Below are 14,823 nucleotides of genomic sequence, written 5' to 3'. Positions count from 1 at the left end.
AAGAAAACTGGGCATTTCGTTTCATTTTTCACATATATTGCTCTCATGGGCAGTGGATTGGAAGAGGTGCTGCATCCTCACAAGGTAATCTTCCCATGCAATCTTTGATGTTCACTTTAAAAAAAACATGCAGGTTCTGCTGTATTGCTTTGCATACCCTCCATCAATATCCCCTGTGTAGTGCTCTATTTGAATGCAACCTAGTTTTTGAAAGTTTATAGGTGTTTGAAGAACTGAGGTCAAAAGGGCAATTCCCACTGGGATGTCCACCCAGACACAGTGCAGAGTTGGAAAGGAAAATTTCAAATATTTTCCACAGGCAAATGGAAAATCAATTAGTATTTGTTTCTGTTTGCATACCTATCAAGTGTTTCCTATAGTCTAATATTTACACATAGGAACACCAGTTAATTCATATGCCAGTTCTGTCTCCAAAGGGATCTGTAATCCATCTGAAGCACTTAACTGGTTCCCACAGTGACACTACTTTTATACCTCTTGGGTTATCTCAGGATTAGGCAATTGTTAGCCTTTACCCAGCCAGATTGTAGTTTCTCTTTAACTATCCTTCACTGGAAGAAAATAAGTGTTGGGGAGACTTCATTCACTCTTAAGGTCTTGAACTAATTTGCCATAAATACATTTTTAAAAATAAAACAAAAAGGAAATGAAATTCCACAACAAGAACTGCTCCTATTCACAGAAGAGGGAGTGGGAGAAAACATCAGAAGTGTCATAGAAGAGATGAGCATTTTTACATTTACCTACTTTGTTTCAAGCATTGCACGCTTCAATTTAACTGTTACTAAAAATGTTGTAAACACCCTTTGTAAAGATCAGGTAGCTCAAAATGTTTGCATGAAAGCTTGCTGTGGTTTCTTCTTGTTCTCTAATAGAAAACTGCCCCAAATCAAAGACTGTTTTACAAAACCTTCCTTTTTCTTCACAATATAAAATGTAACTAAAGAAAGGAACATGCACCTGGAGTGCATTCCCCCATAGGTATAGCTCAATCCCTCTTCTCATTCCAAGCCGTTTCAGTGAATCAAATTTCAAGACAATATCAGAAGATGAATGTAATAATGGACCATGGTGACCCATCAGTTTGCCCACCACAGGTCTAGGAAATCCCCAGACACATGAAACATTTGATAAGGCACACACCTCTGTGATTATTCTTATAGAGACTTCCTTTCAGCAACTGGATTTTGTAGAACGTCACACACTCAGTGCCACAACTTGTAAGTTTCCATCCCTTCTCCTCCACCTAAATTTTCCTTTCCTGGTGTTCCACGCTCATGCCAGAAATCCCCCATGACCAGAGAATCCACTAGTGGATGACATTTTTATTCTCCGGAAATCTGTAAATTAAGATTACTAGTTAGCATGTTACAGTGGTGCCGGAACCTCCTTATAGCCCATCAAACCCTTTGCTTTCAGTTACAATACACTTCCTTCCAGACATCAGTGAAATGTCCATTTCTACTGAACCCTTCCTGATCAATGTAGCCTCTCCTGTTTGTTTGTTTGTTTTTTAAACATACCTGCTTGGGAGGAAAGCTGCTCAGGAAGAGCTGCATTTTGAATTATTCAACCCTTGCCATAGTAGAAGGAATTGCGCTGTTGATGTGCTGCAGGAAATGGCCAGATTTCCTACACAAAATGCAACTTTTGCTTTTGCAGTGTTTGTATTAAGATTTTCTATCAACAAACCATAAATTAAATATAAGAGAAAACTAGGCACAACCCGAAACTAGTATTTTTTCTACAACAAGTTGTAGGTACTGTATGGAACAGGATGTAAATCTTCATAAACATCTTTCTTATATGTATGAACAAATTATTTTACCATTTCTTTCCCCACTGTGAGGATTTCAATTTTCTGCAGAAAAATGAGCTTTTTTACACAGAACAACACCCCAGCTGCTCAAGATTCTCCATCTATTATTCAATATTTCTGAATATTCTTTGCATTCCTAGTGTGGTGCTTAACAGGCTGATATTTTGAATACAGAAGTAGTACTCTGTACTGTAGCATCAACATCAAGAATACAGCTGTGTAGGGACACATGATTTTAACCCCCTTTTTTCAAGCGTCAAGATTACAGCTGACAAGGGAGGCATGTTTTAATCCTCTTTCCAAGCATCAAGATTACAGCTACCTAGGGAGACATGGTCTTAAATATTTTTCCAAACATCAAACAGACCACATAAGCATGATCTAGTTGCAGTTGCTTAACATGGCAAGACAGATGGGTATAGTGGATGTTCTTGGGACTCTCCCCACCACCCAGGGCCCTGGCAGTCTAACATTTTTGATCCATTAACCACCTTAAAATGATTATGACACTTTCTCTGGGACTGTAAAGGGCTCTTTTGTAGGGTTTCTCACCACAAAGCCCACTACTTGCCTAAAAGGTGCCCAGGAATGATACATCACTTCTGTTTGTCCAAAACCATGGCTGTGACAACACATGGCAACTCATGGAGAAGACTAAAATGGGCCAGTGCACACTCCCATCTCCAGAGCATAAGCACCCCTAAGATCATGTGAACACGTCAAACTAATGAGGCAATCTAAAATGCAGTTCATGTGTTCTGAGCCTCCATCTCAAAATATAGGGGCTACACCTGGTCAACTATTATCGTAAAAGAGAAGCTGTGAGCTATTTATTACAATTTTAGTGCCATGAGTGGGAAATGGTGCTTTTGGAATTTTAAACGTGATGCATCAACATCAGCTGACTGGCTTTGGGTATTATGCTCTTTTGACTTGCATAAGTGCTGCTGGTTTCTATGCTTCAGGCAGCGAAGTGTGTTAGTTGGTATTCTCCACTAGGAAAAAAAAAAACACAGCAAGACAGAGGTATGGGCAGGAATTACCCTACTGCAATTTAAAGGACACTTAAAAGGATACAAGATTCATATATTTCACCCTACTGGATCTAACTGTCCTCAAATCACTGCTATGACTAAATGCAGAAGCCCACAAATGGCTTTCTAGAGAGGAAGGGTGTAAATGTGATCAGTAAAAGTTTTGGTCTAACAACTGTAGTAGATAGTGGCTTTGTAGTTTGATATAGTAGGAACAAAGTAATTGGTGACCCCATCCTTCAAAACCCAGTAAGGTCCAAAATACACTGCAGAAAAAATCTAGTTTGAGACTATTTTAACTGCTCTGGTTCAGTGCTAAGAAATCCTGGGAATAGTAGTTTATTGTGGCAGTAAAGCTCTTTGAAAAACAAGGCTAAATCTCTCACAAAACTACAGCTCCCAGAACTCCCTAGCATTAAGCCAAAGTAGTTAAAGCAGTCTCAAACTGGATTATATCTGCAGTATGTTTTGAAACTAAGACACCAAGTTTGTTACAACTGAAAGGACAAAAAAGAAAGCATTTGGAAAACACAAATTAAGCTCTGTGTGTAAGCAGAAGAGACAATTTAATAGACTAGGGGCCTACATGATGTCTAGCATCCATAAACATGACGCTCAGAACAAACTGTCAGGTTGGTGTTAATTTAATAATGTATTTGGCCCTATACAGACAGGCCAAAATAAAGCTGCTTCAGGTCACTTTGGAGGTATGGTGTTTCAATGATGCATGCGTCCTAAGAGTCTGGAAGCTGCACCAAAGCTGCACTCCAGTCCTTAGGTCTGGAGCATGGCTTTAGTGTGGCTTCTGTATCAGGCCTATTGCTACCCAAATGGGTGTGGATGTGCAGTGACTTGGGAAATGCAGGAGGTTCTCAAGGCAGAATGAGCTCATGAGAAGAGGGGTGAAATTAATCCAAGTCAGTTGGAATATTTAGAAATTTAGCTACAATCCGTTTTTGTTAAATACCATGAAGATTTAAAAAAGAAGAGAGAATATTAAGTGCTTGTATCTGTATGCTTTCATCTTTCTAATGTGCACTAACTATATAGTTAAAGTAACTATGGGTTACTAATTACTAATTAAACCAACTGTTTTTGATTGTGAAGAAATAGAGCTTAAAAAATGTATATATGAAGTGAAAGTTTAATGAAAATATAAAAGAAATAATACCAAAAAAGTGTGGGGAAAATTGTTCTACTTACCCTGTTCAGCACAAAATAAAGATCAATTCAAAACATTAACTGGCATTTATGGCTGAAGAATGCATCCACTGTCTCATGTTCCTCAATGATAGCATGGCCTTTAGCTTTAATTTGCAGCAGATTAATGAATATTAACAACCACTAAGGGGATTTGTTGCATTTATTATTTCATGATATTTAGTACAAAAACCAGAATGAGTTACATACAAAACCTGAGTGTCCTTTAAAAGGAAAGTTATGCCTTCCTTAGCTTCCATATAAAATCCCAGCTGTGTGTAATGCACAGCTTAAAAGGCAAAAACATATTAGTGTTAGAAGCAGCCAGTTACAGTGCTCTTATACCATCCCTTATGCAATATTATAAACCTGTTCCATTGGAAGTGGAGTAACAAGTCAGTTCACATCAAGTATAACAGGGTGGTATACTTTTCTTCTTGCTAAATAAGATCACAGCACATATTCATAGTATCCTCCTATTTAAATGTTTGTCTTTTTATGGAAATACTGACTAGGATATACACACCAAAACCAGCTTTGTTGACAACAGCAAAGAGGTACAGCAGACAACTGACAGCTGCTTGTAGCTGGAAGGAGAGCTTAAAAGTAGAATGTATCCCAACAAGTAGCATCAGAGACAATAAACCACAGACTTGAAGCTATGCATTTGTGAGGGTTAAGACCTCCACTTAGATTTTAAACACTAACACTTTCAAAAATGAAAGTCACTGGATATCATATATGCTAAAATATTGGCTGTTAGCAGTTGCAGCAGGTTTTAAGGGGGTGGGGGCTTTTTCCATTAAAATTTGATTTCCATTTCCAAATTTCAGAGAATCAAGGATGTGGGAATTCCTGTAAACCGAGTTTTATTTCTTCTGTGTCTGTGTATACTCCATATTTAGGAGTAAAGAAGAAATTATCAAGAGAATTTAAGGCTATTAAGCAAGACATACTTGTTGCTCATTCACATTGGAAACAGTTCCTCCATGAAATTTAAGAAAAGTGAACAGTTAAGATACAAAAACTCTAGCTGCAACATGCTAACAAGGATGTTCTTAGGTTTATAGGCATTCAATTGCCCTTAATTATGATCACTTTTGTCATACTACAAGATACTTTGAAATATACAAAACAGTTTGCAAAGAAAGAAAAAAATAGAAGGGGGGAATAAGAGAAAATGGGATAGTGAGCAACAAGTCCTCAAACCTTTAAATTATCATGATTTTCCTGATCATTGGACTCCTCTAATTATTTGATGAAACCAGAAAAACTTACTTTTCATATAACTGGACTCATCTTGGTATTCTTATATTGTACATTAGTTGCTGTCTGCACCGCTGTTCCAGATTAGCCGCTATTACCTTATTCTTTCTGTTTCTGACTTTATATGATAATGTTACTATTCACCTTTGGATCAGTCCCTGAATTTAACAATGCTACTTGATGTCAATGAATACTGTTGAAATCTCACTAATTCACCAAGGTTTCAATGGTGACTGTGTTCTTGGAAAACTGTTCACCTTTCCATAAAGGAAGGTCACTATCAACAGGGCTATATAACAGATTCATCCGCTTACACTGTAGTATACACAGCAATAATCCTTAATTCCTTATTTAAAAATTTGTATGATAGCCATATCAATTGTAATATTAATCCTGAGAATATTTTGGGTAACAAAACGTTTACTCCATATTGGTTTGGAAAAGGACTGATTCTTAAACTATCACAAAGATCTTTGGTAATTTGCAATAGTGTGTTTGAAAAGTCCAAGAAGCATTGACAACTGAATGAATAGCAAAGGGTTACCCTGACTAATGTCAGTTTCCTGAAATACAGGATTTTTTTAAAAGGAATTATGTCTTTAAAATATATGTCCTTTAAAAAAAGGCTTCAGCACCATGCCAGAAAAAAGCCTACAGCTGTTGAGAACCTGGATTAGCAGTTTGTAGTTCAATTTACAGAAACAACATTTTTTGCTTCCAGAAGATAAATCAATATTTAGGTTTTCCAGCATTTCTTACATCATTCAGCCACTTGCTTTATGGCCATCATTAACCTCTGCCCTGCTGGGATGTTAATGCCAGCAGCCTCTTACTAAGTAGGGCATTGTGTCGTTGAAGGTACTCAATCACATCTCCTTGTTTCTCAACTATTTCTTCCAAGCTTGAGGTGTCCCTGAAAGGCAAAAAATCAGATCATTTGTACAGTTTCATCTCCTGCTGTGCCACTCATCTCACAGGAAGGAATGACAGCTTTTCTATTCCTGGTTTTCTTCCAACTCATGTCCTCAAACCTTTCCAGTGTGTTATCATCATCTTCATGCCTATTTCTCAGTATGGGACTGAAGTCTGATCCAACATACAGATGTCAGGACCAGAAAGACATTTGAATATGTGCAAAATATGTTGCTCAGTTTACGTGTTGTTTGTTTGTGTTTTTGTAAATCCGGGATGAGCAGCATCCATTTTGAGGGACTGCACTGTAAAACCCTAAATGCACCAGATTCCATCTAAGCAGGGCCAGCCCTGGTTAATACATGGATGGATGTTTCAGGGTAACTGGCAAAACTACCTCTCAGTATTCTTTGTCTAAGAAAACCATCTGAAATTCACAGGGTTGCCATAAATCAGCTGGTGACCTGTAGAGGCACACACATACACACTATCAGCATCATTCAGTTTCAGAGCTGCTACAGAGCTCCTTATTTCTCCTTCCCTCCTAAAAGAAAACAAAACACTCTCTGGTGCAATAAGACACCCGTGTCACCTCCTGCACCAAAAAGAGTGGCTACAATTTCAACCAAATCTCAACAGTACCTGCAACAACTCCAGGAATCTCAACGGTGGCCCAGTGCAGTCCCCCTCCTCCCCCTGAAACGATCCACCTGAGAGACATGATTCATAACTCTCAACTGCAACCCAAAATGTCCAGTAAGCCATTAATCACAACTGTACCATATTACAAAAGTATCAAGTCTGATCCACTGCTATCCCACAAACAGTGGTATAACACAATACTCTATCAAAATCCAACAAAAAATTAAAGTTTCTAGCTGCTTCAGGCATCATCTTTTCAACAAATGGCATGTGCATGGGAAGACTTTTTTAACCCATGCTTTTAAATTAATGCTTTATACGGTTTCAATTCTAGAGATTTTTTTAATCTGAATTGTTTTTAGCTACATATGGTTTTATGTGTAGCTCTTTTTATTTTGTAAAATGCTTTCCATCCCACTGTTGGGAAAATATTAGGAAATAAGTAAAATAATTGCCTGAACAGAGAGCAATAGAGATTACCTGAATCCAATTTCTGAGGTAATATGATTAGGATAAGAATACATCTTCTCTTCTTCTATTATATCAGGTCTTGGTTTTGCTCGATTAAAGTTGCTTATCTTCACTGGGAATATGAAAAAAGATGTTTAAGTACAACTGGACTTTAGCATAACATAGTGAAGTTTTTGTACAAAACAATGGGCTCTTGGTATCCACTGGGGTTTGGCTGCAGGCACAGTAAAATTGCATCCCTTACATAAAATGGGAGATCAAGGTCTGTTTTTTTGGTGTGTGTGCGTGTATATATATATATATTCAAGCAATAGATGGTTGAATCTGTAGATACTGAAGACTGCTGAAAGACTGAATATGTTGTCACAAAAGTTTATATCTTAATCCCCCCCCAAAAAATAGAATTGCTAAAAAAGTTAACGAAAAAATGACACACACACACAAATTCAAAACAAAATTAAAGTAAAACCAAGAACAACAACAGTCTGAAGAAATAAAACATAAAAATGTTAAATTAGGCAAATGAATCAAGAGCTTGTTCAAAGGGCAATGTTTTGAACCAGAATAACATAGACAACTTAAACTTTTGTAGGCAAGGAGCTCCACATATATGAGATATTGTCACAGAGAAAAACCTCTTCATGTGTTGCTGCCAATTGTGCCTCTGATTGCAATGGCATGCACAGATGGACCACAACAACTGGACTTTGGGTAAACAAACTGACATAGAAGGAAATGGTTCTTCAAATACTTTCAAGCATTCTGGGTTTTGAATTGTGTCACCTAGCACCCTGAATTATATTCCAATGCTTTTAAAACCACAGCTTGATCTACCATTTTATGTAAGGGATGCAATTTTTTGTTCCTTAAAAATGTCTTCTGTTGTGTCTGAATTCAGCTGATCTAGTCACCAAAAGCAGGTGGCATATAAATGTACCAAATCTTTTTTTTTCCAAAAAAGAGTGCATTCGTCAATACAATGCTCCATTCTCATCTAGTGTGTTATCGTCACGTTTTGAATAGGCAGGCCATTTCTTCCTATCACTACCAGCACTCCTTTACCAGACCACCTGTTGTGTAGGAAAAGGTTGCATGACTGAACATAGAAGTAACTAAGGCAGATGTGTAAACAAGCTGTAAAGTAATCAGTTTCCTCTCTAACTCACAGCTCATCTATCCACCACTAGATCTGATTACCCAAACATATGCATACTAAGAGACTGAAAACCAATTGTACACCAACAGCTGTCCCACAGGATTCAGATATACAATTCTGATCAATTGGGAGGGTGAGTGGTGCAGAAAGATTGGTAAGAGGTAAGACAGACAAACTAGCCATTTTTTTAATATGGAAACAAAATGCTTTATAATAAAGCCCACATATTGAACAGCCAACTCTGAAAATCATGGCTATGATTCATAGCAGGTGGTCCATTGTCCAAACTGCAACACCATTTAAAATAAAGCTATTTTGAGAAGGGAACCAAATTGAATAATTCAACAGCAATTTAACAACTATCCAGTTTATTAATGAATAAACTTTTGGGATCTAAAGCTCACATTGTTTGACATAAGAGGTACAGTGAAGACAAAGACATGCCTGCAGGCAAGAGAAGCTGGAGGGGGAAACTTTTGCAAAGCAAAATCAAAAGTTGAAAACAGATACTATGCATATGTTAAAAGGGTATACTACACAGTTCAGTTGCTAGAATCAGCAACTCAGCAAATGTAGACAGATCTAGTTTCACACACCATAAAATCAGCTGTAAAATGTTAGCATTCTTCCATATCCAAGTGGAGGTTCCTAATGCATTTTTACTTGGTGTATAAATTATATTTGTTTTTATGTGCCTTCAAATCATTTCTGACCTATGATGACTCTAAGGTGAACCTATCACAGGGTTTTCTGGGTCTGAAAGTGTGTGATTCACTAAATATCACCCAGTGAGTTTCTGTGGTGGTGGTGGTGGGGAATTGAATCCTGATCTTCAAAGTGATAGTCCAGTGCTCCACCTACTACACCATGCCGACTCTTTAAAAATTATACACATCATAATAAACTGTTAATGGTAAAATTGTTAGCTGTCTTGAAGAATGTCTCACATTTTCTGGTCTCTTAAAACAGCCAAAAAAAAAAAAAGCATATTCACCCTTAGATGCATTGACTTCTAACTACATATGCATACAGCCTAAGGATGTCGAACCACCTCCCTGATGTTTTGGACCACAATTTATAGAATCCTCAAACACTGGCCATGCTGGTTGAAGCCGGGAGACTCTGTAGGGCAAAACATCTAGAGGGCCAAAGGTTCCCCACCCCTGATTTTGCTTGTTTGTTCAATGAACCATCTTTTACTACACTGGATAAATATGCTCTGAAAAGGTTTGGAGCGTCTCCAAAACCGAAGACCTTTACAGCTGCAATACTTCCAACTTCTGAACTTCAGCAAAATGTTTTAAAAACCAAGCAAGACCAGTAAAGTCATCATATCAGTTCTCTTGTATTATAAACTTCAATGGCAGCTCTTTTAATATAAGAAGTTACACTAAACTTACTGACACTCAGACCAGTTCGACTGACACCACTGAGTGGCAATGACTTTTGGTGTTTTTGTTTTGTTTTGTTTTTTAAATAGCAGCATTACAATGTTTCTGCCCTCTATTCCTTCTTTGCAATATTTTATATTGCATCTGCGATGCTGTTAATGTTGTGGTATTTTCTTCATTGGAGAAAGGATTAAGGACATTATAACTCTTAGCACTTCCACAACATTGTATTTCAATTTTATCAGGTTATTGAATTGAGCAAGCACCTCTTGCACCAGCCGCCTCCAACAGCAACCATGTATACAAAAATGAAGAGCCTTGCACTATGTGGGTCGCGATGGAGCTGCATATCTGTGCCAGGCAAGAAATCCTTTCAAACAGCTGCTCTGCCACAAAAGATGGCTCTTACTGTGGAGCGAGGAATTTCTATATCAACAGCTGCATTTTGTGTGTTCTGTTTTTGTGCTGTAAACTGCCCCAAGCCTTTGGGATAGGACAGCACAGAAGCTGAAACAACATTCTAGTGTCATGAAAGTGAATATACTTGAAACCCCCCCCCCCCCCAACATTTCTAAGGATTACTGTAATAGCACAAAGTTAGAAATGCTTGACTAAACACCAGCATCGGTGGCTTGTGTCTATGTTAGCAAGGTTCTCAAACATTCTGATTACACAAAAGCTATTTAAATACAAGAACTGGCACACTTAACTAAGTACAGAGGTTCAACATGTTGATATAAAAGCACTGAATAATATTAGATAGCCAGCTGTCTAATCCTAACACTATCCACATCTATCTTTAGAAAGCATCTTGAAAAAGAATGATGGGTCCAAGGTGCCATTATAAGCCATTTGAAGTAACCCAAAACAATGTTGTGGTCTCACCTGTGTAGATAACAAGACATATCAACGAAAGTATTAGCTCCGCACTCAAGATTCCCAGGATGAAGCAGAGATACATTTTATTGTGATTAGGAAAGGAATGCTGGGCTGACATTATCAGCAATAAAGCTGCATTACCTATTAAAAGCAGATGGTACATGTTAGAAACCAAACCATTTAGACAATTTCTAGAAGTGGCTCAAAATCACAATCAAAATAGCTATAAATAGAACCGGAGTTGGCAAATAACAAATTTACTTGTTACTTTCAAATCCTTGCTTTCTGAGGGTAATACGGGGATTTGGGGCCATTTTTGTACTTCCAAAACATATTTTAACATATAAAATGAAAATGTAAAATATCAATCATGCTGTTGTGTGTGGCTTCAAGTCATTTCCAGCTTATGGTGACCCCAAGGCAAACCTATCATGGTTTTGTTAAAGCAGAAGTTGTTCAGAGGGAGGTTGCCCTTGCCTTCCTCTGAGCCTGAGGAAGTGTGGCTTGCTCAAGGTCATTTAGTGAGTTTCCATGGCCAAGCGAGAATTTGAACCCTCATCTCCCTGTGTGCATTCAAACCACCACACCATATTGGCTCATATTTGCCCTGTACTGTACATTGTTAAAGTAACTGTAGTCATGTGCCCTCTTTAAAAAGTTACTTTGTTCAGCTACGCATTCACACAACCTAGTAAGTTAAAAAAATTAAAAATGTTGCATGAAACAGTGTCCACTCTGAATCTATAGTTATACTCAGTTGCGAAAGGTGTGTATGAGGTGGGGAAGAACAGATACTGTACAGTGGTCCCTCCACATTCGCTGGGCTTAGGGGCATAAGGCCTCCATGAATGTGGAAAAATCGCAAACAACAAAAACACTGTGTTTTTACCTGAGAAAACACCTCTCTAGGTATCTCTAGGTTCTCCAGGGCAACTCTGTGGTCAACATCTGCCAGACATTGCCCATAGAATTGTGCTGGAGGAGCTACAAATGCCTAGTGAAGGGTTCTCTCTAGGTCCTTCAGTATGACTTTTAGTTAAAGTTAACCATAGAGTTGCACTGGAGGACCTAGATATTCCTAGAGAGAACATGTTAATAAAATCTGTGAATAATCAAATCCGCAAAAGTCAAATGCACAGATGTGGAAGAACGACTGTAATTCACACTTTGCTCTCAAGACCACCAAATTCCTCTTGAAACACCTCACATATGAAATTTCAGTTATGAGACCAGAAATAGTTCCTATACTCTTCTTGGCAGGAGAGAGGCCCAGAGTCAGTATTCAATCTTTTCTCCCATGCATCCCTCCCAAGCATTTGACTGTTAATATTGATAATTTGCGGAAGTATCCTTGATGGAGCATCACACCACTGCATGCCTCCTTTGTGGAAATGGACACTTGGGTTAATCTCACTAGGATTTCCAAACATGTCATTTTTCTGCTGACATTAAGTACAAATGACAAATGCATAGTATTGTGTCACTAACAAGTGGGTATGCTTACATACAAAGGTAAAAGGTAAAGGTATTCCCTGTTGACAAGGTTGTCAAGCCGTGTTCATCTACATTATAAAGACGAAGAGCCAGCATTGTCAGAGACTAGTCTGTGATCATGTGGCCAGCACAGTACAGATTGCACAGAACACCATTTACCTTCCCACCAGAGTGGTACCTATTTATCTACTTGCATCTGCATGTTTTCGAACTGTTTGGTTGGCAGAAGCTGGGACTAGTGATAGGAGCTCAGCCCATCCTGTAGCATCTGGGCCTCGAACTGCCAACCTGCCGATCTTGCAATCAACAGAGTCAGCATCTTAACCACTTGAGCTACCACATCCCCATATCTCCATGTACGCACACACGAAAATGTCAAATTACGTTTTAAAACTATGTTGAACAGTTTATATGCCTTAGCATTAATACAAATTTAAGTGCACATAATGTCTGGCATGTGCTAAATCAGACTGTTATCTTCATTTTCTCCAACTCCTTTCCCTTGCATACCTTTAATCTGAGCTGCACTAAAACAAAATATTTGAAGCCACCATAAGTCACTGTTTTGACCTTACTGCTATCCTTATCTGTTTTATCTCTAAGATTTATGTCACAGCGAAGTTCCTCAGGAATGAAATAAATCCATAGCATCTACAATATATATGTTGTTGTTGTTTTTAACAGAGATAATGTGTTAGTCAGATTGTTATGCTGGTAAACAACTGAAATTTGAAGCTAGATTTACCTTTAATGGAAGGTGGGTTTTAGGCTATTTTGATATAATTAAGTGCTAATGTTACATTTAAAGCCCAGTGATGGACAGTCTCTTTGCATGTGTATTAGAAGATTAGTTGGTTACATGCTGTGCTTGAAGCATGTTTGCTTGAACCTTCTAGAAGTCTGTTACATCAAATATATTTAGTAATGGCTTATTTCTTTCTAAACCAACATTTTCTATCTTTATCCCTAGAGCTCTACCTAGTGGCCACATCTCAACAATGCAATCAAAGTAGAAAAACAAGCCATTAAGGCCACAGACTTTATCCAGATGATTCAATGTGCATTCTTGCTTTGGTTTTTAACCAAAATAATGGGTGTTTGTGATGCTGGACACTTATAGTTTTGATTTATCTACTGATGTGGGTATAGACAGTTAACAGATTGCTGGTGCAAAAACTACCTTCTTTCTACAGGTGACGCATCGATCTAGCACTAAGCAGTTCCAAGTGACTAAATCTCTTGCTGGTTACTTCTGTAAAAATGTTTTTCATTCTGATAATTGTGTCAACTGTTGCTGCCAATGTGTGGAAGCCAAGCAGGTTTAGACTTGATGGTAAATAAAGGCTTTTTAAAATTAAATGACCCTGGTACAGTCTTATCAGCAACTTTAGCATCCTGATAAGACAAATCCATGCCATTGTGGTGGAAGTGTTCAAGTAGAAGATTCAAATTCAGGATCCCACTTAGTCATGGAATTCACTGGGTGACTATGGACTTTTACCCACACAACACAGGGATGTTACAAGAATAAAAGTAGGGAGGAGGTAGCTGAAAGGCAAGATATAGGATCAATTAATACAGTCGTTTCAGTTTGATAGCATAAAACAGAACAACTACTGCTATGTGTAAACTGAAACTAAGGCTCAACATCAAACACTTTTTTCCTAATATGGAAAAATATTAATATGTAATATTCCACATTAAAATAATAAAATTAATATGAAATACAGAATGTACAGTCCATCTTGCCAGATCATTGAGAAAAAACTCTTAAAATTGTATTACAGCATAATACTAGAAGTCCACAGTATCACGTATATTTATATTAAACCAAAAGCAGACAAACTGAGTTTTAAAAATTGTGTTTATGCTGTTTTAACTCTTTTGGCCTGCACTAGAGACACACCATGCTTATATATCATTGCAGGTTTGAAGTTTTGTTTCAATAGAAACATTCCCATCAAAAATCCTTCATTTTTCTAATACTCCAATTGATACCTTAAGTTGTTTAAGAAGGCAAATGCTGTAACATTCCTCATATATGTTGTAGGAGTTGGGTTTAGCCCTGGAGAACATATAACTGAGGTGAGATGTGAAAAATGATGCTGTGCATTTGTTTTTTGTTGTCCCAGAGGGTACGATCTTAACCAGCAGTAACAAGGAAGTTGGAAAGAAGCAGGATGAACTTTTGATGGGGGTTGGACTATACCATCATAAAGATCTCTGTAAATTCCACGATTCCACTAGGCAATAGTAAAGATTAAGATTTCCCCAACTATTTGGTTCGTACTGTACATTTCTTTAACTTGGAATGCCTCAGAACGTTCTGTTCTGTTTAAGAGTTATAACTATTGATCTAACACTAATAAATAAATGAATATCTCTACTCATAAATAGATGATTAACTAATTTTTAAAGAAGTCGTTGTGCCAAAAAAAGCATAAATCAATTGACCGTAAATAAATAAATAAATCTCTCTGACAGGGTTTCATTAATTCCCATGCACTTGATGTGGATTAACAGGAGACCAAATCTTTG

General features: G+C 37.7%; 1 protein-coding gene across 1 annotated transcript in view; it reads right to left on the bottom strand.

The window, feature by feature from the left end:
• Positions 1–4,219: 4,219 nt before the first annotated feature.
• TMEM192 (transmembrane protein 192) overlaps positions 4,220–14,823 on the bottom strand; it is a 19,120-nt gene continuing 8,516 nt past the window's right edge. The window contains exons 4-6 of the mRNA XM_042470081.1: positions 10,798–10,932; positions 7,375–7,477; positions 4,220–6,253 (exon numbers count right to left, since the gene is read on the bottom strand). Of these exons, the coding sequence (XP_042326015.1) occupies positions 6,130–6,253; positions 7,375–7,477; positions 10,798–10,932 (362 nt within the window). The 3' untranslated portion in view covers positions 4,220–6,129. The remainder of the gene's footprint in view (positions 6,254–7,374; positions 7,478–10,797; positions 10,933–14,823) is intronic.

This window comes from Sceloporus undulatus, chromosome 5, assembly GCF_019175285.1.
Source record: "Sceloporus undulatus isolate JIND9_A2432 ecotype Alabama chromosome 5, SceUnd_v1.1, whole genome shotgun sequence".
NCBI classification, from domain to species: domain Eukaryota; kingdom Metazoa; phylum Chordata; class Lepidosauria; order Squamata; family Phrynosomatidae; genus Sceloporus; species Sceloporus undulatus.
The sequence above is the reverse complement of the archived record's forward strand: the minus strand, read 5'-3'. Positions and strand labels throughout refer to the sequence as shown.